Source organism: Epinephelus lanceolatus, chromosome 4, assembly GCF_041903045.1.
Source record: "Epinephelus lanceolatus isolate andai-2023 chromosome 4, ASM4190304v1, whole genome shotgun sequence".
NCBI lineage: Eukaryota > Metazoa > Chordata > Actinopteri > Perciformes > Serranidae > Epinephelus > Epinephelus lanceolatus.
Genome location: NC_135737.1, coordinates 42,946,235 through 42,972,170, shown reverse-complemented (window position 1 = coordinate 42,972,170; position 25,936 = coordinate 42,946,235). Strand labels below are relative to the sequence as shown.

The window sequence follows — 25,936 nt, the reverse complement described above, 5'->3', positions numbered from 1 at the left end:
GGTCGCTCTCCCCCAGCGCTGCACAGGAAACAGGGTTAGAAACACATTTAGCTACAAATGACAGGTAACCACTTCCTGATTCACCCCCTACATTCTCGACAACTCCCATAACTCTTCGTTGACAGCCTCAGACTCCTCCGTGCCCTCTGTCGTGTCATTTTTTTTGCTGCGTAACGAGGCCGTGACGGTTTTCTCGTGTCATTTTTTCGTGTATAATCACAATCTCATGCTGAAAAACCCAAAACACACACACACAGCTCCGGCACACTCTCATTTACAGGGCAGCTGTGAAGGTTGAGACTCCTCCTTAGCAAGTCAAGTGAGTTCGCCCTCCAACCCCGCCTCCCACACACACACACTCACACACACAATCTTTTTCTTAACCCAGCAGAAAGAGTCACAGATGGGTCCATAAGCTGTCAGTAAAGCCATTATCCGGCCCAGCATCTGCCTGTCTTGACTTCTATATACTGTTTAATGCAGTCGGCCAGTCACTTAGTCCCCCGGCTCCTGAATAGGAGCAGCATGGTCGGCCCGCCCAAATAAATGCTGCGTTTGTCTCCTCTGCCTTTTGTTTTGTGTTTTTTTTCTGAGAGGGGTAGGTGGAGAGAAGGGGGGCGACGTGTCAGAGGCTCAATTTACCCTCAGTATTAACCAAAGCCCCAGAAGAGTTACTGGGATGTCCGAAGAGGGGTGTAAATAGTCCACATATGGTCAGTCAATTCCCCCAAGTCTCCAAAATCCAACTTTGACACATCCCCTTTCACTGCCTCTCTATCTGTCTCTCACGCACGCATGCAAGCGTGCTCAGAGCGTACTGTCTCATGTCGCTGTGGACATTTTTAAGCCTTTGTGTCCCCATTCGACTCCCCCCCACCTCCTATGAAAACAGCAATGCCGAAGTCTTTCCAACAGTCTGTTTCAGCTAAACCCTCCATTCTCCTCCTTCCTCTCCCCTTGTTTTTCTCTTCTCTGGGATGGCGTTGCACGGTGGGATCCATTTTGGGCTTTCTTGGCTCCGGAGAGGTTGTTTTGGCTTGGAGTCCCATGCACTGTGTGCCTCTCAGGGCTTCAGTTTGGTTAAATTAAACAGTTTTCTTTTCTCCTCTAACCCCTTCCACCCACCCCCTTCCAACTGCTTCTCTCTTATTTTGTGGCTTAATGCTCCTTAGCTCCCGGGCGATCTCGCCGAGGCTGCTGCTTTTCCAGGCCCTCTCCTGCTCAGATAATTTTACCCTTTTAAGGCTCATATTTTCTCATATTTCGATGAACTGACAAGAGCCGGTACCACGTCTGCACCCCCCAGCTCCTTTAAGCTGAGGTGGAGCAAAAGTATACAGAGAGAAGTCAAGTGTTTACAGGGGCTATAAATACAGCATTTTAAGATATAGCATATGTATACAGGCAGGCAGCGATATGACGGTTAGAGTGGATAATTTGATTGGCCAAGGCTATTTGACGGTGCCAAATCGATGTGATCAGATCTTAGGGATAGCGAGGCGATGACGGCAAACGGGGCACTCTGAAACCACAGGTTTACAAGGTTGGAAAAGATCCGGGGGAGCAGGGGAAAGGTTTCAGGCTCTTCTACTCTTCAATCTCCTCCTCTTTGTCTCGAGGTAATATGTGTCCTGATGCTGATTTGGCATTATGTTTCATCATCGCAGAGATCAATTTGGAGAGTATTGTGTGTGTGTTGACCACACTTACAGGCATGTGAGCAGGGGGAGCGCTGCTAATGGACGCTAAAGTGGAGACGCCTCAGGGCTGACAAGCTCAGTTAACGTAGCCTTAAAATGCATGTAGAATCAGGGGAAGCCCAGCGCTGTGGACATGTGTACAAGGTCATGTGCTTGGAGTGCTGCAGTCTTTGTGTGTGTGTGTGTGTGTGTGTGTGTGTGTTTATGAACTCCTCAGCCAAGCTGTGGGGAGTAGTAAGCTTCAGGGGTGATTGGGCGGCTGCCCTCCGTCTTGGCACAACTTTGCCACCATAACACCCCTCTGCAACCCATGTGTCACCCCATGAATCTCCATCACCTGCCACTTTAATTTGCATTACATTATATTTTAGAATTTTAGGCATGTGGGTGTTGCTTAAGCAGGCATGTGTGCAGCAGTGGAACAAACCTCTTTTAGGTTTTTGTTTTCACAGCGATCCAAGCTTTGCATTGTCCTTAACACACACACTAACACAAAATATCCAGCAAGTTACTGTATATATTGCATATATACATAAAAATAATATATACATCATAATATTGCAGTTGCAAAAAATGTTATATTGTCAAAAACAATGTTATTCACCGAGTTGCATTTACCACCTGAAAGCTACAGTAAAAGTGACTTTTAACAGAGAGCGATATCGATATCTTATGCATATAGGCATGCATCCAAAGGTTTAACGGGATTTATACTTCTGCGTCAAATTGATGCTACACATCGTAGCGATGCAGACCTCCTGTCTATGTTTGTGAGCTGAAACCATTTCCCTCAGTGGAAACAAAGCTTTTATTTACTTTTATTTCACAGATAAGAAACAATAAATTGCGAAGACAATAAAGCCTCCAGAAAAATAGCATTCTAAGTCTTGTGTGTGATTTATCCTGGCTTCATATGAGCAGAGGAAATCTCTGCTAGCTGCTAGGCTAATTTATACAATGTAAAATGCCATAGGCTTGTGCTAATAATGTTAGCATGTTGTATTTGTTTGGAAAACGTGTTTAGTATAAGACAGTTGTTTTGTCAGTGAACCTTGTGAGTTGTAATGGAGCTGAATTTTGTAACGTTACCTTTGTTAAATGTTGCTGTTGTCCCTGGCTTCATATGAGTGTTTCTTGTCTGTGAAATAAAATTGAATAAAAGCTTAGTTTCCACTGAGGGATGAGGGAAATGGTTTCAGCTCACAAACATAGACAGGAGGTCTGCGTCGCTGCGATGTGTTAAACTTTTGGATGCATGCCTATATGCATAAGATATCGATATCGCTCTCTGTTAAAAGTCACTTTTACTGTAGCTTTCAGGTGGTAAATGCAACTAGGTGATGGTTCGCTAGCTGCTAGGCTAATTTATACAATGTAAAATGCCATAGGCTTGTGCTAATAACGTTAGCATGTTGTATTTGTTTGGAAAACGTGTTTAGTATAAGACAGTTGTTTTGTCAGTGAACCTTGTGAGTTGTAATGGAGCTGAATTTTGTAACGTTACCTTTGTTAAATGTTGCTGTTGTCCCTGGCTTCATATGAGTGTTTCTTGTCTGTGAAATAAAATTGAATAAAAGCTTAGTTTCCACTGAGGGATGAGGGAAATGGTTTCAGCTCACAAACATAGACAGGAGGTCTGCGTCGCTGCGATGTGTTAAACTTTTGGATGCATGCCTATATGTATAAGATATCGATATCGCTCTCTGTTAAAAGTCACTTTTACTGTAGCTTTCAGGTGGTAAATGCAACTAGGTGATGGTTCGCTAGCTGCTAGGCTAATTTATACAATGTAAAATGCCATAGGCTTGTGCTAATAACATTAGCATGTTGTATTTGTGGGGAAAATGTGTCCAGATAAAGACAAGTGTTTGTCTGTGAATGCTGCGAGTTATAGTGAAGCTGATTTGTGTACTTGTGTTTGAAATTGTCTCTATTAAGCCATGTTTAATGTGTGTTTAATGTGTGTTTTGAATCAACTAAACAGCACTTCACAGAAACCCCACCACTGACTAGTGTTTTGGAGGTGTAACTGCAGAGTGACACAGTGCACAAGTAAAGGCTTACATCAGCGTAGGCCACATGCACAGGCTACGGTGTAGGCTCTGCATAGAGCTGACACACAAGTATAAATCCTGCTTTAATGTCTATTGGAACAGACAGTGACCACAGCAAGCTCCAGTAAAAATGCTCGTATTGTAATGAGGACTGCTAAAAAAAAATTTCTTAAGAAAGTGAAAGTTGTGTTCACTTTCTAATGAAAATGGGCCCTGACACACAAAGTCGACGGTTGGCCGTTGGTCAATGTCAGGTCATCAATGAGCGTCTCTCTCACTCTTGTTTTTGGGTGTGTCCTGCACTGTTGGCACTAGTTGGCTGTTGTTGTCTTTATTCGGCTAATTCAGCATGTTGAATCGGAGTAGTAGACATAGGTTGGAGGTTCAACGAAGTGCACAAGAAGAGAAATAAAGTGAGGAAAGCTTGTAAGAGCTGTACTTTTTCAGATAGTGTGAATTCTTTTTCTTTTGTCTTGTGTGTGTGCGCAAACAGTTTTGCTAGCTGATTTCTTTCTTGTTGTCTACTGCGCTTGTGAAGCATGCTGCTATGGAGAGTTATTTCCTCTCACGCAGGCACAGAACATACTTGCAAGTTTGCCGTTGGCGGTAGTCTTTGCAATTTGTTCAGGTGCAACTTTTTGGCCGAGACATGGGACATGAGGCGACGCAACAGTCGGCACCAGTTCTTTGATGTAGGTTTGGTGTATCCTGACTTTTACACAATTTCAAGAGAGAATCAGGGGTTAACTGTGCAGTGCTAATCCAGTTTCAAACTGATTTTTGTATCATAAATATCTTATTTGGGCATTTTACCCATTAAAAAACTGATAAATGTACATATTTTCCCAGGCAAGGCACAAACACAAAAAGAATTAGACAGGATTTTTATATTTTAAAGTTAAGAGAGAAGATGGAGGAAATATTTGGGAGGCACGTATTTCTTTTCACCGCAGCTAGTGTCCATGAAGAGGGCCTACAAACCGTGGATGCACCACGCTTCCACCAACAAGAACAACAACAAAAACCAACACAGATGCCCAGACAGACTATCCCCACGGGGACATTTACATCGGCAACAACAGCCCCTGTTGCCCCTCTCCGCTGCCCTCCTCGCCCCCTCAGGTGCTCTTACAGTTCCCTCTGGAGGAAGGGGGTGTTTTTTAGGAGTGGGGGAAAGGGTAGAACGCCCCCGGCTGTGCACCCATCCACCCCACCCTCCCCAAGCCCTCTGCGGAGCCTCTTTATGCCCCCCCACCCCAGCTCCCCCGTGGGGCAGGTGACAGCCCTCCACTGTGAAGGGCCGAGGGAGCCATGACGGATTCCACAGATGGAGCGTGGAAATCGCCGGCAAAGACCTCAGCTCTGTGGAGCAACAAAGAGCCCGAGAGTCACAGGGAGAAATATGGGTGGAAAAGAGAGAGAGATGGGGAGAAGGGAGACAAAGAGAGGGTGAGAAGGAGGGAGCATGAGAGAGAGGAGAGGGAGGAGAAGGTGGTGCTTGTTTAAGGAGGGCGGTGTGTCGAAGTGCAAAAAGTTTGTGGGGCAAATTAGGAGTTTGCTGTTGTTTGAGGTGAAAAATGTGCAAGTGCGACATTTTCTCTTCCTTTTTTATACATGCTAGGAGCCATTTTTATCACCCAGTGTTCTACCTGGCAGCTGTATAATGTTCATGCGCTATCTTAGTTTCATTATGCGCTGACCCAACTTCCTCACAAGCGTCGTTATCATTTCATCCTATCGTCTTATCTGACTGTATCTTAACATCAACTAATTTAGCAATCTAAGGAAGTGAAGTGAAACAACTGAGCCCGCCTGAGTCGCCCGTACACGATCTGATTCAGGATTATATCGTGACTAGACTCCCGAGACTTGAGAGGTGCCACTCTGTCGCTTCTTTTGAAAAGTTCTCGAAACCCCGGTAGCAGTCATAACCGATAGGTAATTCCAAAGTGATTAAGGATTTTCCCGGCCGCCTCAGCTTTCCCAGGGCCCAAATCCCTGTGAAATGCTGAGGAACGTGCATGCTGCTAAAGTCGAGGGGGGGAGCGAAAAAGCATTCCTAGTGGCCCTCCTCCGTGCAGGAACTGGAGGGGGAGGCTACAAAAGGCCTCATCTCTTGTTTTTCAGCTGTCCTGTCAAAAAAGTTCACATCCCGAATTCCTTCCCCACCATCTAAAAATCCAAGTCATGTAACAACTAGTCATATAAAATGTTTTTTGTTTGGTTTGAGTGATGTGTTTTTGTCACCACATTGTGATAAAGTTGCAAAACAGCAGATGAAATTGAATCCTAATCCGCAGTGGCCATTTTGAAATGTCTCTGCAGAGCAGAGTCGTAGCGTATCATTCCTGTTAAAATGCTAGACTCACACGGGTTGATAAAGAGTTAGCAATCTACGAGTGCAAAATTGCAAGATATTCAGCAGAGGCTTAAGGCAATGTCTCCATTTCTCTCGCTCCCCCTTTGAAAATATTTTACTTATTGCCTCCCTCATGCTTGAATGTTTCTTTACCAATTTGCTCCTAATGCATGTTAAGTTGACTCCCACTGCTATTGGTGTTGCACGGAGAAAATCGCCAAAGGGGGAGAGAGGATCAGTTTCACATGAGGGGCCCTGAGATATTTGGATTCTCTTGTATTTTATTGTTGCTTCTGAGGGGGAACTAATACAGTGTTGCACACAAAACTTCCCCTATGCTGAGGGGGAATTAATTAAGTGTGACACAAAAAGTGCTTTGGCCTTGGTGAACTTAGAAGGGAGCCAATGGGCTGTTTGAAGTAGTGAGTTAAAAACCGAGCTGCCGGCTTATAGAGCGTCGCTCACAATAGTATTAATACTGATCTGAGACGCAGATGAAAAGTAGAAACACAAAAGCTGTCAGGGCGCATGATGTCACCACAGCTCAGTCAGGCTGAAGATCACTTGATGACAAGTCAAAAACACAACTTATGTATTTTTCAAATTTAGGATATTGAGTCAATCAATAAGCTGACTGATACAAAATAGATAAATAAATAAAAGTTTATTTGTGAAGCAAAGTGGATAAAGATTCTTTAGTTACAGCTTCTTAAATGTGAGGATTTGCGGTTTTCTCAGCTTGATGTGATTGGAAATTTAATAAATTTGGGGTTTAGCCTGTTCGTCGTTGGACTCCAGGAATTATTTTATGGGCATTTACCGCTTTTTTTAATGTTATTTTGATGACAAAATAAAATAATTCTGAAATTAGTTGATAACTGAGGCCCTAAATTCAATGTTAATTTAATTTAGTAGTTTTTTGTGTATGCATCAGACATGCTGTAAATTATTTGCAGGGACAGCACTCCAAAAATTGGTCAGAAGTTAGATATCACGTCAAAATGTTATTAGCTTGACTTTAGACTTTATATATAGGAAAAGAATAATACAGAAAGCCTTTATTGTCATTGTACAAAGAATATACAACAAGATTAGGAGTGCTACATGTGATCAGGGGCCAAAACAAGCAAGTTAAGAAAAACTGACCACATAATTATTAATAAAATCAGAAATAAATAGTGTGAAAAAAAGGCTGTACTTCATAAATGGATTATTGCACTAAGAAGAAGAAAATATCATGTTTCCAAGCTGGTGACTTTACGAATGAAAATGTGATTTTTTTTTTTTTATTAGAAATAGACTCTCTTTTCAGATGTGTTGTACACATGCACACCTCATCTGCCACATGAAAGACACTGGGTTTTATTTTATTTATTTAGAAAGCTCTTATTGGTCTTTTACTGTCTTAAATGAGTTTAATGATTTCTTTTTATTGTGGGCTTTTTATTCAGGTGCCGGCTGTTTTTACTGAACTTGGGAACTCCAGTTTTTCATATTGTGCACCTGCAACGTGGAACAACAATTTAAAGCATTCCTCACTTTTATCCATAGTGCAATTCAAACTTTAAGTCTAGGTGTTCCTTTTCTATAAATTTTTAATTGTGGTTTTATTGCTTTTTACTTCTTGTTGCCACTTTTACGTACATTTCGATCTGTTTTTTTCTGTGTTTTTTACTTGATATTGTTTTACTCGGCTACATTGCAAATGAGGTCTCTACCTTGATGTATTTCTGATTTAAAATAAAGGTTATGATATTAAGTTGAGAAGCAGTGGATTGCACTATTTAATAAATAGTAGATTGCACCTGAAGAGCCACATAGGAAGAATTATTTGGGCTCTTTATTGGACTTTATTTTAGAATTATGGGATTTTTTTTGCTTATCACTTTAAAAAAATAACTTTATCCCCACCTGTTCAGTCTCTGGACTTGACAACATATATCTTAAGACTTAAGGCTGATGATATCTGATTAGAAACTACAGAGCTGCTACAGAAATCACCCAGTCTGAACTGTGAGTTCATTCTTGTGACGAGAAAGAGAGCGGAAAATAAAGAGAAAACTGATTCATATCTTCTCCTGCTTAGCTCGATCATAGATAAGGAGACCAGCATTCAGCTGACTGCAGTTGTTCTTCATCCAGGCAACCGCTCCTGGCTGTCCAGGCTACTGTCCACACACACACACTCACACACACACACACAACTGTGCGCTCAAAGAATGGCCCCTGGATCCAAATTAGCCTTTTGTGTGGCTTTTAGTCCACCAGTTCCCCCGTGGTGCCCTGGGAATCTTGTCCAGTGGGATTATTCCTGAGGCTCAGAATATTTCTCCTGAATAGAGGTCTGTTTGGCCACAAGACCACGAGGAAGGCTGATGCCTTATGGTGCGAGTGTGTGTGTGCGAAGAAAGGAAAATATCCACCGTCTTGAAGTGGAAACTATAAGAAAAGAAATGAAAACAGAGAACAAAGTTATCATGAGATGATTCTGCTGAATGTTACAACGTGAAGCACCATGAGGTATTGGTCTGTAACATCAGTGTGTTTGCTCAAAGGTTAGGTATTGAGTGACTTAAATAAAGCTGTGAAGTTGAATATGTGCATGGGAGGTTATCAGGATGAAACTCAACATTTCAGGAGCAGACAACACCAACCTTTCCCTGATTCAACACCTGATATTTGGAGGAAATCTCATCCTTACTGTTTCCTAATTTTTCTGTCTTCTGTGTTCAAACAGCGAGTCACTCAGACGAGGGTTCGGACGTGGAGTCAGAACCCGATCTGCCGCTTAAGAGGAAGCAGCGGCGCAGTCGGACCACCTTCACAGCGGAGCAGCTGGAGGAGCTGGAGAGGGCCTTCGAGAGGACTCACTACCCCGATATCTACACCAGGGAGGAGCTCGCCCAGAGGGCCAAACTCACAGAGGCCAGGGTTCAGGTACGAGAGGGCACGTATATCTATATCTTAAATGTTCGAAACAGAAACAGATTTTAGCTTGTGAAACACAGGAATTCATATGATGGATTTTCAAAAGGGTTTCATAAACTCAAGGGTTGTACATTTGACCTCAGCCTCACAGGGATCTATGGAATCCTTTAACAGGTAAACATGAACATGTTTACAAGATGGCAGCAACACATTAGCTTCTGTCTGACATGACACACCAACAAGCACCTACAGACCTGTCCGTACCATGAACAGCCCTCACACACACACACACACACACACATAAAGGCAATTACAGCTCAAACACACACACACACACAAACACATGCACTTCTCATCCTCACTCCCAGGGGCCCAATCTGGACTTTCCTATTTCTGATCTGGAGTCCAGTAAATTCTCCTCCACAGGCTCCATATGGGAAGTGTAAGCAGGCCCAGCGTGAGCCTCGTCCATATGGGCACGGCATGTCACTCACACTTGGAGCAACCAGCCATGATACACATCTAACCCACACACATACACACACACACACACACACACACACAACGTCTTTTCTCACATTGTCTCTCAGCTTCCTCTCCAACTTCACACACTGATGGAAGTGTGAGATACTATTCTGTGTGCAGAATAAATGTGAGAGTGTGTGTTACCCACTGAAACAAATGCAGTGTCTTGTTGCTTATTTCTTTGTGTTGTTTTACCTCTGATTTTTTTTGCGTCGTCACCGTTGTCCTCCTCCAGGTTTGGTTCAGCAACAGGCGGGCGAGGTGGAGGAAGCAAGCAGGAGCCAGTCAGCTGATGGCATTTAATCACCTCATCCCAGGGGGTTTCCCACCTTCAGCCATGTCCAGCATCCCCCCTTACCAGCTCTCTGACAGCACGTACCCCCCCTCATCTATAGCACAAGGTAAGAGATGACACTGACTCGTATAATTAATGCAGCGGTCAGTGTGTGCTTGTTGATGCAGATAATAATGTATAATATTTTTTGGGGGGGAAAATGAAAGAACGCCACCTTCTTGTAATTACGCATTTTTCATTTTATCTAGTTTTATCTAGTCTATCTAGCTAAAATTTCCCTAGAAAAAACTCATTTGTGGTTGAAAAGAAATTCTAAAATTTGAGTGTCAAAGCTTTCAACTGTCTGATGGCTTTTATTTTGAGGCTTTTCTCAGTTTAATTTAGCCACGAGAAAACACTGTGTCATGGAGAGAAGTTCTGAGTCAGTGTTCGTTGTGTAAATCTAAACATTTTGTGCACTTTTTGATTTAAAATAATAATAATAATAATAATAATAATAATAATAATAATAATAATAATAATTTTATATTGATTTGAGGCTGGCACTTAGAGTGTGTACCACTAAGGCTGAACCTGCAGTATCCTGTGTCTTTTGTGGCAGAAATACTAAAAAAAATGCTAAAAAAAAATCTTAAAAGAGCATTAATTTAAGTGTTTTTTGATAGAAGTATATCTTTTTATTAATAATAATCATTCTTAATTGTTGAAACTGTTAATTTTGGGATTGTTTGTTATCACAATAAGGTATAATACTGCATGAAAAGGACTTAATTAAACAATTATCTATTTATTTTTCTTTTAATCCAGCATGTTTTCAAATGTAAGTTTACATTGAATCCAACAGTTTTGCATCTGCTTTACAGAATATTCAGCACAATAAGAGCAACTCTATTAGAGTGGGATGTTTTGGTTTTATTGACTTTCACTGATCCCAGTAACGACGCCTTGGGATTTATGTTTTGCAACTTTTACCTTAAGAATCCATACATGTGTTTAAACTCTCTCTCTGATGCTTGTTCTAGTGTCGGAGCCCCCCAGCACAGTGCATCGGCCCCAGCCTCTCCCTCCCTCCTCGGGCCATCAAGCCAGCGGTGGTGGAGGGCAGGTAGAGGGAGGCTCCGCCTACTGTCTCGCCTCGGGACGTCACTCCTTCTCAGGCTACACGGACAGCTTCGTGAGCGCCGGAGGGCCGGCCAATCCCATGAACCCCGCCATAGGAAATGGACTCTCTCCACAGGTGAGACAACAGCCTGAAATATGTGTGTTTGAGCTGCTTGAGGTGGGATGGATTTAGCTCAGTGAGTAAAGCAGCAGATGGAGATAACTTAACACTCAACTTAACACACAAGTTTTTAAGTTGAAAAGTGATATTGGATTAATTTGTTTGAAGAAAAACACAAAGAAAGCAGCATATTAATTTGACAGGACTAAGACTTGTGTGTTTGACACTGTACACGCCTCCAGAGACTAAGATAGTTTTACTTGCACGGATAAAACCCATAACATGCCACAGCAGAGCTGGGCAGAATTAGATTTGAACATGATTTCAAAGAGTTGGAGGTATGCATGATTTACTCTGTCAGACACACAGCTTCACACAATACATCACGAGCTTTAAAAAGTCAAACACTCAAGTAATATTTCACCCAGGTGCACAACGCACGCTCACTCCAGTCGCACGCTCCTCGGCAGTCCTGGAGGACGGGTCACTCACTGTTGGAGGAGAAAAGTGAGATGACTCCAGGAGGACAGAGGACAATTGAGCGTGTGACAAATGAGAAGTGAAAAGACAATTACAGCCAATTATCCAGGCATGACGTCCCAAGGTCTCCGCACCTAGACAGAGGGTACAGCAGAGGAGACAGAGGAGTTAGAGACCCTAACAGGCAGAAAATGAGATTTCAGCCTGACGCAGTCTGACTCCTCAGAGAGCAGGCCGCAGCAGTGTGAGGACGGAGACACACTCACATGAACACACACTCACAGGTCCATATAATTACAGGCACACACACACACACACACACACACACAGACGGTGTAGATAATTGATCAACTCCATGACATTTTGAGGATCAGTTAAGGATTCTGCAACATCTTTTACACAAATATTACACGACATGGTTGAGCAGCATGGCTAAGTCAACTTTTCAACCTTCTGTTTAGATCGAAAGATTGATTACTGTATTTTTTTTTAATATTTCCAATACAGGAGCAATACAGGGAACAACAAGTGATTTTAGTCACAATTAAGTATTAAAATTTTTGGCCATTTTGTTGTCTGTGTTTAGGGCAACGAGTGTGTACACAGGCATCGATTAAAGGGAGGATGCAGGGGACATATTCCCCTCAATATTTACAGCATTTGCAATAAAATAGCAGATGATTTTTATTTTGCTGAAATGAAAGACATCTCCACCTTAAATGGCTACAGACATACACAAATTAGTGCATAAAATACCACCAGAATGTAAGAAATTAAGTGTCTGATGCTCTCAATTTACTGGAGGAACCACTCCAATGCTGAAACCAAACCTACGCCCTTGAGCGTGTGCTGTGAGATTATCCCTTTCTCAGAATTCTCAGAGTCTGTCCTCATGCTTTTACTTTCACACACTGTGTTCAAACATGCACAGACACATTGCTGCATGCATAAAACCGGCACAAACTATACTTCACAAACAGTATTGTGCACAGACGCAGCTTGACACAGCATCCACAAACACTGACTACCCCGCTATGCCGTAGCCTCAAGGGAAGCTCCTCGTGATTGCATTCTTAAAATGTTTGCCTCGACATTCCTCTGTGCGAAAGCAAAGGTTCAAATTTATTTGTATATATTTCGTACAGCGGGGAAGGAATGTCCTGTCTCAGATGTTTCGCCCCCATCCCGACATTCTTCCCCGCTAACTCCTGGACGCACTGATTCAGGCCGCCGGCGACGGCAGAGCTCCAATATGAAACACCCTGGATGGGCCAGCCAGCAGGCATCTCATGAGGCAGGGAGAGGCTCAGGAGAGAGGCATGATAAGGGTTTGGTTAAAAGGATCAGAGCAAACAGACAAAAGCACTGAAAATCACCAAACTAGAATATCGGTTCAAAGAGCATGTAGCCCTGCTCCCTGTGGCTTATCGAAGCCAAGGCGTATCCTCGCTCTTTGTGTTTGAACCAAAACCTCCAAACTCAGGTTAATTTTTTAGGAAAATGTTACGGGGCATGAGAGGAAACACAACTCCCCTCTCCAAATCAACATGGACTCCTCCATTCACCTCCCCTACTTGGGAAATGATTTAAGCAGGACCATGTGTGTGTGTGGATGTAGAATAATATGTCACTTAGAGGGCCAAGAGGACCCAAAGAGCAGCGTACCTGCTTCTTATTAGGACAACTGGAGGAGCCTTGAGGCCTCTGCTCTGCCGAGGAGGAGGAGGCGGGATATGATACATTTAGAGGTAGCAGATTCAGTTAGAGTTACTTTCATAAGTGATCAAGCCGGTCTCAATTTCTTATTAACGGTTTACTGAGCACTTTGATGATGGACAGGTAAAGTCAGCGAGCGTTGAAAGGCGGGGATCTGTGGTATCAAGTCTGTTTTGAAACCAGTTGAAACACTTTGCCCCGCGGCTCTTTTCCGTCCTTTACCGGCCACGCAATATTCCCCCAAATTTGATTATCTGGTCGCTAATAAAGACCAGGTCACGGATTGCTCAAACTGCAAATCTATTCGGAGGTTGAGCAGAGCCAAGCTCACACAGACCTTTCTTTTGTGTTATCTTTGTCGGCATATCTTCCTCTGAGATAAGTTGTTATCTTGCACCGTGGGTTTTTGGAGCAGTGTCAAAAAGGAATTTTAGAATAAGTGGATCCGCGAATCGGAGACAAATTGCTTAATTCTTCCTCTCTGGTGCTATCTGTGTCTGGGACGAGCCTTTTGATGTCCGCGACAGGGGGATTTCCTTTGTGGGTCTGAGTGTGTGTTTGTCTTGGTGTCTGCGTTGATATATGTTACACACACTCCTGTGTTTGTATGCTAAACATGAGAGATATTTAATAAAGTAAAAAAGCCTTGTTAAAAACCAGAGGTGGGACCAAGACATTGTTTTGCAAGTCACAAGTAAGTCTCACGTCTTTGTGCTTAAGTCGAGTCAAATCGCAAGTCCTAAACTTTGAGTTTCGAGTCCTAAACGAGTCATAATGTGCTCTCCACCAAATGTAATGCCATTTTAACAACAGTCACAAAATCGTGAATACTTTTTAAGTAGTCATACCACAACAGAATGATGTCTTGTTGTATAACCCTGATTCCAAAATAGTTTGGACACTGTGTACAATATAAATAAAGACAGAATGCAATATTTTGTAATTCCTTTTTGACCTATATTCAATTGAATACAGTACAAAGACAAGATATTTAATGTTCAAACTGATAAACAAGGGCGTATTTACCTCTCTGTCACATCACATTTTCTTTTAACAACACTTATACAATAATTTTTGAAGTTTAAAAAGTGAAATTTCCTTCTCGAGATTCACAAATCTTCAGGATTTAAAGACAGTCTTTGTGGAGGAATGAGCCAAAGTCCCATCTGAGCACTGTGAGAAATTGATTTCTTCGTATAAGAAGCATCTTGAAGCTGACATCACAAACAAGTGCTTCCATATTATACTAAATAAATGTCAGTTATAGCGTGTTTAATCCTTTTTTCCTGTGTCATTCCACTTTATCACACATAATTTTTATGGATTGAAATGTTACAGTTTCTTTAGCAGAGTAATTTCATTGTGTTGATTTGGTTTTTTTCATTTCATGCCAGTAGCTGTATTGGAAATATATTTAATTGAAAAAATTGACATGTTGAACACGTATTTCTAGGGAGGCATGATATTGGATTTTTTGCTGATATCCAATATGCAACAACTCATTTGACCAATAACCAATACTAATATTGATATTCTACCTTTTCCCCACCTAATTCTACTTTTATCAAGTCTCTTCTGAAGTCAAATTAACATCATATTATACATGTATACTCTTATCATGATGGAGACATGAAATACAATACTTTGCAATGTATGTAATATTAATTAATTGTGCAAAAGAAGAAAAAGCATGTTGGCAGATTCTGATGACGTGCAAATATTATCGTGCAACCCTTCTTATTTCCCTCACTGTATGTCAGAAAGGATTTACAGATTATTGCATTCTGTTTCTACATACGTTTCACACAGCATCCCAACTTTTTTGGAATCAGGGTTGTATAATGTAAATAGAGTACTTTAATTTTGTTTATAACATTGTCGACCATAGCATGCTTTTTTAATCTTTGGGCTTGGGGGAAGGTGTCAGTTATTTTCAAGTCAAAAGGCTCAGTGGTGTTGAAGTCCAAGTTGAGTTGCAAGTCTCTTTTGATTTTGTCAGGTGGAGTCTAAAGTCATCAAATTTGAGATTCAAGTCTGACTAGAGTCCCAAGTCATGTGACTCAGGTCCACACCTCCATCAGAAACTAAAAACACAAGGTCCCAAGGTGTCAGCCTGTTTTTCCTAATTCCAATGATGATGTCTAGATGAACAAACAAATGGACAGTGGAAAAAAAAATCCATTGTATCCATCTTATTTTCAACACGAGTTAAGTGCTAACATTACAGCGACTCACTCTGACACTTCACAAAAACTAATCTAACCTTAACTTCTCCTTCTCTATCTCCTCCCAATCAGGTGATGGGTCTGCTGAACCCGGGTGGTGTGCCACATCAGCCCCAAAGCGACTACGCCATCTCCCCTTTGACAGGCGGCCTCGAGCCCCCTGCCGGCATGGCCACCAGCTGCAGCCAGCGCATGGATCACATCAAGGGCCTGGAGGGTCTCACCAGCGTTCCCTCCATGTCGGCTCTGCCCTCCCTGCCCAGCTCCCAGTCCTACTGCCCACCCTCCTACAGCTCACCGGGCTACACCGTCGACCATGTGGCGTCCTACCAGTACGGCCAGTACGGACAAAGTAAGGTCAATAGACTTCACCTTTTTATTTTCACTGTTTACTTCCTCACACACACCTGCAGCAACAAATTCAAAATTCACAAGTCTTTTTCTTACATATTTATTTATTTGTTTACAAAAAAAGCCTGCTTGTGCTTTTTGTCCCTGTTCAATAAGTAAATATATAACTGATATTGTAGCTGGTCGAGGTGGAGCAAATTTTGACCAACTGTGTATTAACAGTGGTTCCCAACTGGTACAACCAGGGTCCAGATTTCTTGCTTAGTCATTAGTTCAAGGTCCACAAGGTTTAAAATATAGTGGGTTAGAGTGTCATACTTGTGTTTGGCCATGTTGATGAGCTAGTTTGCTGTCTCTCTCAAGTAGCTGTCAGTTAGTCACGCACTCTACAGCAGGAAACAGGACTTCAAAATAAAAGCTCTATACCGGAAATTCACTGTACTGAAAAATAGTGGGGTTTTTTTACAAATTTTGACATGTTTGCGAGTCACTTGCAGTCCATTCAGAATGGGCCCACGACCCACTTTTGGACTGTGACCCACCAGTTGAGAACCACCGATGGCTCACTGAAAACAACCAATCAGAGCCCCGGAGTCTCAACAAGAAAGCCTGCTTCATTCTGTGTTTTGTTTCGACTGTATCCAACATGGCGGCCGGGTCACAAACGTTCTCATTTCACAGCAAAACAGTGCACTAAAATATGTTTCTGAAAACATTTGAGATGAGAAATAGGCAGCGCAGTAACAGAATCTCGATTCATATTTGATCGGAGCTGCCTAGTTTTAAAGTTTGACTGCAGCTCATGAGCAGTGACTGACGCGACTGAAAGCTGCGCTAGAGACTCCTTGTGTCATTCACATTCTGTACAGTAATGCAATTAGAAGCGCTACAAGGTAATAGAGTAGGTGTATAATGTTTTTTGTCTCAACTCTGTGTGAATATAGTGACAGTTTCAGCAAACATGACAATTTAAAAAAAAAAAAGAAAGTTACCCAAAACAGCTTTAAACAATATTTCCCTCCACAATGTAGCACACAAGAGTGAAGCCAAGCACCTCAAAATTGTCCCTAAGTAAATTTACTTAATTACACTCTATCAGTGTAATTACCAACTGTCTCCATTCACACTGATTGCACTTAGTTTATAATCTCTTGGTGATGCTCAACATGCTGTAAAGAATAGAACACTTTTTTTGTCAGAAGGTCCTGACATGAAAACTTAAGTGAAATTCTGAAGTGCTGATGAGCGTGAAGTATTTTCAGTCTGAATATTTTGGGCTTATAACTAAAATCAGATAAATCCTGTTTCCAATCGTTGTCCTTGGGTTTATCTGCACTTTGATAGTTTTTAATTCAAAATGGGTTTGAACAAACTTAGCTGACAAAAAACAAAAACTAAAACAAAACAAAGAAAGAAAAAACACTCACAAAGCTCGATTTAAGGACAGTAAAAAAATGACGTTCATGGTTCGAGAATATCAGAGCTTGATTTAGTGATAATTAGCACTTTTGCCATGATGGTAATGATTTTACAAAGCATTGGTGCCTGCAGGTCCTTGAAAAAGTTATAAATATTAGGGCCTTAGAAGTCACTGAATAGTCTTAAATTTGAATTAAAGAGTTTTTAATTGCCAAATACATGATCTGATTTCATTCATCCATCTTTTTAAATTTCTTTTTGTCAAAACGACTCACACTTTTCTGCATGAAAGTCCACATTTCTGATGTTACAAATCTTTAAACCTAAGACTGAACCTAACTCACTGTAATAACCATATTCCTACACAAAACCTACCTCTGCACTGGACTACACATATATACTATTCTATGCTACTTACCTTTATACTTTCCTCCAATGCCTGAACAAAAGAAAAGATGATTTGTCCAAAAATTAGTCCTTAATTTGGTTACAAAAAGCTCTTATCAAGCATTACATTGAAGTGTCTGATACCTGTTGACACCCTGAGTGTTACAGAAGTTGTCGCAGTTGCTGATTTGTGGTATCTATCAAAATGAAAGAAAATGTCTTTTGGAGAATATGCTCATCACAGGGCTTAGAGATCACATGACCACAAAACAACACAGCCACAATTTTGTTTTTTGTAATCTATGACCTGAAGCAATTTGAAGACCTTTCCAATTCTCTAGTGTAAACCGCTGACTGGTTTCAGAGTGGCCTTTCACTTACTTTCAGATGAAAATCTAAACCAAGTCAGCCGACAGCGTATGATTATTGTGTGCTCTGGTAGTAAGATGCGTAACTTGTAACCACAAACCTCCTGCTTTGATTCTAGGAATGGTAAAAAAAAAAAAATGCTGACAACAACACAGGTCACTGCTTGTTAAAGGCAGCGAACATTTTTCCGGGTCCAATCATGCAGTCTCAAGTGTTGGGGTTAATTGTGCAGATCTGATTCCATCTATGAAGTGATCAGCCCGGCGCTGATACTGAAATCTGCGGTTAGGTCTGCCGTGGAGTCAGCTCCCATCAGGGTAACGTGTAGCCCCAGTAGTGCCTGATAGCCCCCTCAGACTGTTTGCCCTCAGAGAATACCTACCTGTCCAGCAGTGAGAGGGTCTTTCACTTCACATTACTGTTACGTTAAGGGTTAAAATCAACTTCAAACAAATCCCCGTCGAACTTTGGAAGGCAACGTCGTTTTCCGTCACAGCGTGATTACAGCGGCCGCCGTTTCCAATTTTGGTCCACAGGGGGTTGACCAATCAGGTTCATCCACTGACCTTGTGGCAACCTCGAGACAACCGGGCCCTTCAAAGAGCGTGGCAGCGGTCCAACCGGTCCGACTGTGTGTGTGTGTATCAAATGAATATCTGACTTAATATCCGAGAGCAGCAAATGTCTAATGAAATATCTCGGTCAGGTATCTCAAAGTGAACAGAATAAAGAATTAGGGCGACACACATGAAAAACTTCTCGTATGTGGCAGTGTGCGCGTACGTACACACCAGCTCAGAGGCAGCCACCAGGACAGCACTCGCACTCACGTACACCTCTACAGCGTTACAAGCCCGAGCACTCCATCTTGATGTGATTAATCAGTGCGACTGGATAGCCAGTGTGCGGTTGGGTTTGGAGCTGCAGAGGAAAGGTCCTTTCTGGGGGTGGACGGATCCTAATAGCCTCTGGCAGGGCGGCTATTAGAAACAGGTGCTAGGACTGAGGTCAGCTGGGGAAGCAGTGTTGGATAGTGCCGCTCCTGGTTCCAGTGCAGAGGAGACTGATTCACACTGCTGCACAGCTTTGACGACATGCAGCTCTCACTGGACTGCCTCTCGGAAACTACAGTGTTGATCCATGAAATACTTGTTTGTTTTTATTTTGGTAGTGTTGCTGTTGCTAAGCAGGCCGAGCCGCTGTGTTTCTGCACAGAGCTTTGCAGCGGTCACCTGTCATGTAGTGAACCAGAGTCTTTCTCTCTGACTGTTCTGGTGACGATCAGCGCTCACACTAACTCCTAAAGTCCTACTAAAACAGATTAGCTCCAAATTGAAATTGCAAATAAATTTTGAGGGAAGCTCAATGCTGAGCAAATTACGTTTTCCACAAACATAATTAGGAAAATGCTAATTAATGTACCTTTAGATGCACAGTTAAGTCAAGCTATGGTTATACCTCGATTAGGCCATTTAATTGGACCACTGTCCTTGTCCCAGTAAGCAAGCACGGTAGGGGAATTGACTTACTGAACGAAGTATGTCCGACTCCACCACGATAGGTGGCGATAGGCCCCCTTTCAGCTTCTTTTTTTGGTTGACCTATTATGTCACAGACCAAACAATCAACAAACAAGTTAGCTAGCAGTAAACTGGTACCATGGTGGACAATGATTTCAGTCAGTCAGTTACAAGTATTTTTTAGTCGGACTGACACAATAAATCAATTTTCTCTGATGTCATGTAAATGCGCTGACTGAAAACCTAGTTCAGTTACCAGCAAAATGTTCAGTGACAACATATTCTAGTTGTTTTTTTGCCGAAATAGATAATCTTGCAACACGCTGTCCACTTGTAATGACTACAGCATTACTATTTTTTAAATGTTACCTTTTTTGTTAGCATTTAACTGAAATCACAAACTTTTCTTAACCTTAACCAAAGTGCATTTGTTGTCTAAAGGTCCAATAACCTGCTTCTGCAACTTATCCTCATACAACGGTTCGTATGGTATCCTACAAGTTAGCTCTCCACATATGATGTTAGGTCCTTACTGTAAAGTTACTTAATTAACGTAAAGTTACGGAGGTAAGGTTGAGGAAAAGAAACAGGGCGAGGTCGTAGCTTAAAACGATTCAAAGTTTACGCAATTCCGAAAACTGGTCTCCTGGGGAAAGTCCTGTGTTTTGTGACAAATCCACCACCCCAACCTGCCTCCAATCTCGACTGCTTCCTTGTTTACTCTTGTCAGAACATTGGTCACGTGATCTCAGCCTTCCAAAATATGTGGGTTACACACAAATTACTGACTCGTAATTACGTGGGATATGTACAAATTTGGGTGCGTTACTTTTCATAGGAAAACGCACAAACAGTGCATGAGAGCAGCCTGCATACTGAAGCCTTTGTGGTACACGAATATATATTGTATCGTTACCTGACAGAAACGTTGTCTCTGAATATTTTCAGGCAACAACAACCTCATTAAGAAAGCAGTTTAATAACATCCACATGTAAATCTGACAGGCTTGAATAGTAGTAGCAAGTACTTCACCACAGATTTCTAAAGAAAAAGTGTTTATTGTTGTGTTTGGGGCCCTCTTTAACGGGAACTGCCCATTGGTCCGACAGCCCATTGGTCCGACCATATTAAACCCATTGTTCCGAAGTCCCGTTGTTCCGAAATCATCATGATGCCCTGTGGTTAAGGTCTGGTTAGGTTTAGGCACAAAAACCACTTGGTTAGGGTCAGGAAAAGATCATGGTGTGGGTTAAAATGAAAAAGAAAGTGATAGACACATAAGCCGTGAGCCTGCTTCGCCTCAAGCCTTTCCCAGCTGACCCAGAGCCGGTCGCGGCGCACCATCAAGGCAGAAATACACCCGCCATGAGCCGTTCAGCACCGCGGACCGTCGGACTAATGGGATGTTGGACCAATGGGCTGTTGGACCAATGACATGGACCCTCTTTAACAGCTGATGCACACACTGATATTTCATGACCTTTCTGATGTGCTTATAATCATGAGTTTGAAGTGATGACACGTTTCAGAAGTCCACAACAGAAACTACGCACAACAGTGCACCATAAGCAAAACACAATGAAAAAAGGGGGTTTTACAACCTTGACACGTTCGCGAGTCACTTGCGGTCCATTCAGAATGGACCTGTGACCCACACCCACAGTCCTACATCATACCTCAGATAAAAGATTGTTCCAGTTTGCATTTTTGCTGTGATTGTGGAATTGCTGTTTTTGAGTGGCAGAAATCTTGTTGTATTTGTCTGAGTCATCCTCACACTTCTGTTCTCCCCTTCCACTGACCTTACACCCCAAACCACTGTTAGCACATGCTATGCTAACAATAGCCATATGTTAACAAAATGCCCAGCTTCAACATATGCCCGGAATTTACTGCGGCCGTATATCTCTTTTATCATCTTTCCACCTTATTTTTTTTAAAATCCCTTTTCACTTGTAATTTAACAACTGTTTCATCCTCTTCTTTTACAGGTGCCCTTTCTTATCTGAGGCCTGAAATCACCTGATCGCGAGCTTCGGATTACACAGAGGGACATTTGTGTGTACAGTGATGGAAATTTTTTAATATCTGGACCAAAATTTATTTTGCTACCATTTACCGGGACATGTTCTCTACTTCAGGACATTATATTGTTAATTCTTGGTGGAGAAATGGACACAAAAACAAAAAAGAAGGGACCACAAGAAGGATTATCAGACCAAAAACTGTTTATTGACTGTGAACAAAAACTGTTGATTGACTGTGAACATTGCATCAGTATTGACGACAAGAGATGGCGGTGCTTAATGTGGTTGGTGCGGTGGAGCTGTGACCCTCTACGGCACCCTGCAGAGGCACTTTCCACAGACAAATCCAGTGACTAAACACCATCCGTGGACTCTGCCTATGGGGTCTCTGTGAGGACAGCAAACCCAAATCTCTTCGTCATAATCAACCAGCCTCTGAGGCGATGCTTGAAGGAACATGTTTACATATCTTAGGGCCACATGAGTACGTATAAAATTCCATGTACACCCAAATTAATCCCCAAAATGTATCTGCTCAAAGGGGAAAAAGAAAAGGGCTTTGTTGATTTTATTGCATTTGTTTGAGATCTGTGCATCCCACACATGGAGAGGAATTCCAGAGACAGAGAAAAACAAACGTGAGCAAACGAATCTGTGGGTTTTATTGTGTCAGAAACTCTAATGTACACCGCAGCTGTACTGCAGTGAAAGTTCATTCAAACATTCCTCCTACCTCCTCCCCCTCTGCCTCCCTCTCTCTCCTCTCGCCTTTCTGTCTAACTCTCTCTGTCTCATTGATGTTTCGGACGGTGAGGCAGGGATCCCGGCCTTTTGTAGTTTTAGAGAGGAACTCGGAAGAGGTCAGGGGGTGACTTTAGGGAAAGTGACAGATGAGAGAGCAGCAGAGGAGGGCGGCGGAGAAGTGGCTTTAAAGGAAGGAGGGGATAGGCAAGATCGATCACAGGGTTAAAAACCCTTTAAAGATCCTCTCCCGGCGAGAAAAAGCCACCGGGTCACAAGTCACGACCGAGAGACACTTGAGAATCCGAGAGGCCGAGAGAGTTTAGACTGAAGACAGCCATTCTCCCAGCTGACCAGAAGTGCAATATCATGTATCTCAGAGTCGACCTCACCGTTAAAACAATAATAAAAAAGTCAAACGTGCCTCTTAGAGTCTTATGAAAGACTTTGGATTCATTCTCTGGATCTAGTTTGCAAAGGAGCAACACATGTGCCTTTGAAGGCTTTTGGGTCCACAACAAATACGGAACATTGTTAATATTGCCTGTAACAGCACACTGAGGACCACATTTGTGAGGACTGAAGTCAGCGTGGTGTCATGAGAAAAAGAATGAATCAAGGGAATGCCAATGTAAACAGAAAATTACCAGGAATTAGAAAGCCAAAACTGTACTTTATTTTTTTAAATATTTTTTTTGTGTTGCTTGGAAAGTTGTTTTTTTTTGTTTCTATTTTGCATACACAGGAAAATTAGGATTTTAACGCATTCCGGACATATTTATTGTCTCAAATCTTCTGTATGTCAACAGTGTAAAAGTTCCCACAATGTATACATGAGTGGCAATACTTTACCCATCATCCTACGGCTCAGTGCCTCCATGAGCACCCTTGTAAATCTGTCTATGTTAGAACGACCCAGTCCTTTCATTCCTTTGATATATTTTTTGTATTATTTGACAAAGCGATATGACATGATGTCATGTGTACAAGCGCATTATCACTACTATTTATAATAAAATAAAAATACTGAAAATAGCCGTTTCTGTTTTCTTGGTGTTTTCTCAGCCTGATGCTGATCACTAAATGGAGTCTTTGTATTTATTTTTGCCACAACATGACAAACAGAAAGCGAGTGACTGTCATTTCACTCTATAGAAGAATACCAGCGCAGTCGGAGACAAATATGTACTTTTGAAGACACTCATGTGAACCCTCCAACCAAAATAGGCCCGGCCAAATGGGGATCACCAGACATTCGATTTGACAGTGAACACAACAGGCTTTCTCACAGATGGCTGTAAATGCTCAGACATCTGCATTGGTGTGTATTAATACCCCCGCTGGCCCCACGCTACTGTAACAAACTGACTTTTGTTTAACAACCTCTCCGATGAGGAGAACAAGCCTTAAAGCGTTTTGGACAAACAGCACACCCAGTCCCTCTGAAAACCTCTGCAACCCATCCACCCTGCTTACATACACAGGGCCCGCTCTGTGCGTGTGTGTTTGTGCACCACATGCATTCATACATTATGTCCATGTTCACATGTAGTGTTGTTTCTGCGTCTGTTTATGTGTGTGTGTGTGTGTGTGTGTTCATGCAGCCTGAGGGTATTAAGCCTAATTATAACATTCTTCTGATTAATCGTGTCTGCTCGCAGGCCTCGGAGGGGTGGCGCTGTGTGCAGCTCGTGCAGCGGGGACCACACACTCTATAAATAAAGTCTAAGTCAATAACAACGTTAAGGATCACTCATAGTCTTGTCAGCTCTGTTTGCTAAGCCTGAAGAGTTCAGCCAATGGGAGGACAGCGAGACACACACATGCCAACAAACACACGCACACACTCTGGAAAAGTACAAGCGGCGGCGCTCTAATCACCTGCGGATACACACTTTGGCGTACAGATGTGAACGCACAGCACACACACACACACACACACTGTTTGCTTTCTTAATCAGTCCATACCATTAAAGATGAAGACAAATCACACCTGCAAAATTCCGAAGCTAAGACATTACTTTTATTAATGAACCCTCCCCTGCACTGAAAAGGCTATTATTTCTTTAATACACCCCAGAGTGTAGTTAAATGGAACTATTTTAATGGTATTTCATACTGCGGGATAAAGACAGATTTTTGGGATTGTCGGCCTGGCAGCTGAACTCCACACATACAGCTATATTCAAATAAATCCAATCAAAATAAGCTGTTTTTTTAATTATTTAATTATTATTTTTTCCCCATTTCTAAATGAAAAAACAATCCTCTATGTTTAAAAAACACAAATATAAGCCACTGAAATTGGTCAGCTGTGCTTTAGCCTCACATTTAGAGCAGTACGCAAAATAATTACAGCCCTTATTTGTGTGTTTTGCTCACACCTGTGTGAAGCACAGAGAGCTGGATTGCTGGCTCTGGGCTGCAGTGCAATTATTCATCAAGGTGCTAATTAACTACATGTTCTGCATAGTGTGAGTTTATGGTTTTAAAGACTCTCTCACTGAGGCAAATATACTCCTGCTGTGCTCCTTTAGACTTGTAAGTGAAATAAATGTAATAAAATGGAAGAAGTAGAAACATTTCTGTATCTAAAACCCCATCACACACGTACTGTACACAGTCAGTCACTCCGTGTCTTTGTCATTCTCAAACACACACACACACACTGAGGGAAACACTCACAGCCTTGTATAATCATGTGATCCAGTAACTCACATCTTAGACAACCCCCTGGGTTAAAGAATTTGTTTTTTTCCTCGGTGTTGTGATCTAACATGACCTCCAGAACATGCCAGCAGCTGCTTCTGTCATTCTCACCATGTTAAATGTGCCTGTGTGTGTGTGTGTGTGTGTGTGTGTGTGTGTCTCTCTCTCTCTCTCTCTGTGTGTGTGAGCTCTTTCTGATTGTCTTTGTCTCCACAGTGTGTGCTGTGGCCATTTGTTTGAGTACTCTCGGTAAATAAAGTTTAAGTTGTGATGTAGTCAGAGAGGACCCCTGTTGGCACACTGACTCGGTGGCTGGCACAGAAGGGTTTCAGTTCGAATGTGACGACCAGCTGGCTGGTTTTTTCGTGTTCTCCCCCTGTCTGTGTGGCTTTGCCCCAGATGTTCCGCTCTCTTTCCTCAGTCCAAAGACATGCAGGATACAGTGGGTAAAATGGAGACTCTAAATTCCATTTTGATGTGAATGTGTTGTCCTGAACACAATGAGCAGTTAAAAAAGGATGAATGGATGCATGAAGTTTTGAAATAACCCATTTTGTAAATTCATGTTGCACATCTTTTATTGAATACGACGAGGAAAAAAAAAAAGTGCATTCGCCTAAGTCATGGCCCACTTCAGTCCAGCTGCAGTTGTCTGACCAGTATCTGAACACTTTAAGGTCCAGTGTGTAAAATTTAGGAGTATGTTTTCTTATGTGTCTAATCTCCTGAAAATAAAAATCACTGTGTTTTTGTTACCTTAGAATGAGCCATTTATGTCTACACAGAAAGCGGGTCCTCATCCATGGAAATTTTCATGTTGCATCGCCATGTTTTTAGATTCTCACTCTGGCCTCGTCACATGTCGATGGACCTTCATGTCTAGATATGACGTGCAAGGTACCCTGGGT

General features: G+C 42.1%; 1 protein-coding gene across 4 annotated transcripts in view; it reads left to right on the top strand.

The window, feature by feature from the left end:
• pax3b (paired box 3b) overlaps positions 1–23,352 on the top strand; it is a 34,142-nt gene extending 10,790 nt beyond the window's left edge. For 2 of the 4 annotated variants that reach the window (XM_033632053.2, XM_033632050.2), the window contains exons 5-9: positions 8,851–9,050; positions 9,802–9,967; positions 10,884–11,098; positions 15,577–15,856; positions 21,543–23,352. In XM_033632053.2, the coding sequence (XP_033487944.2) occupies positions 8,851–9,050; positions 9,802–9,967; positions 10,884–11,098; positions 15,577–15,856; positions 21,543–21,577 (896 nt within the window). In that variant the 3' untranslated portion in view covers positions 21,578–23,352. Of the gene's footprint in view, positions 1–8,850; positions 9,051–9,801; positions 9,968–10,883; positions 11,099–15,576; positions 15,862–21,542 lie in introns of all 4 variants that reach the window. The other 2 variants (XM_033632054.2, XM_033632052.2) reach the window with 1 other exon arrangement.
• Positions 23,353–25,936: the final 2,584 nt, after the last annotated feature.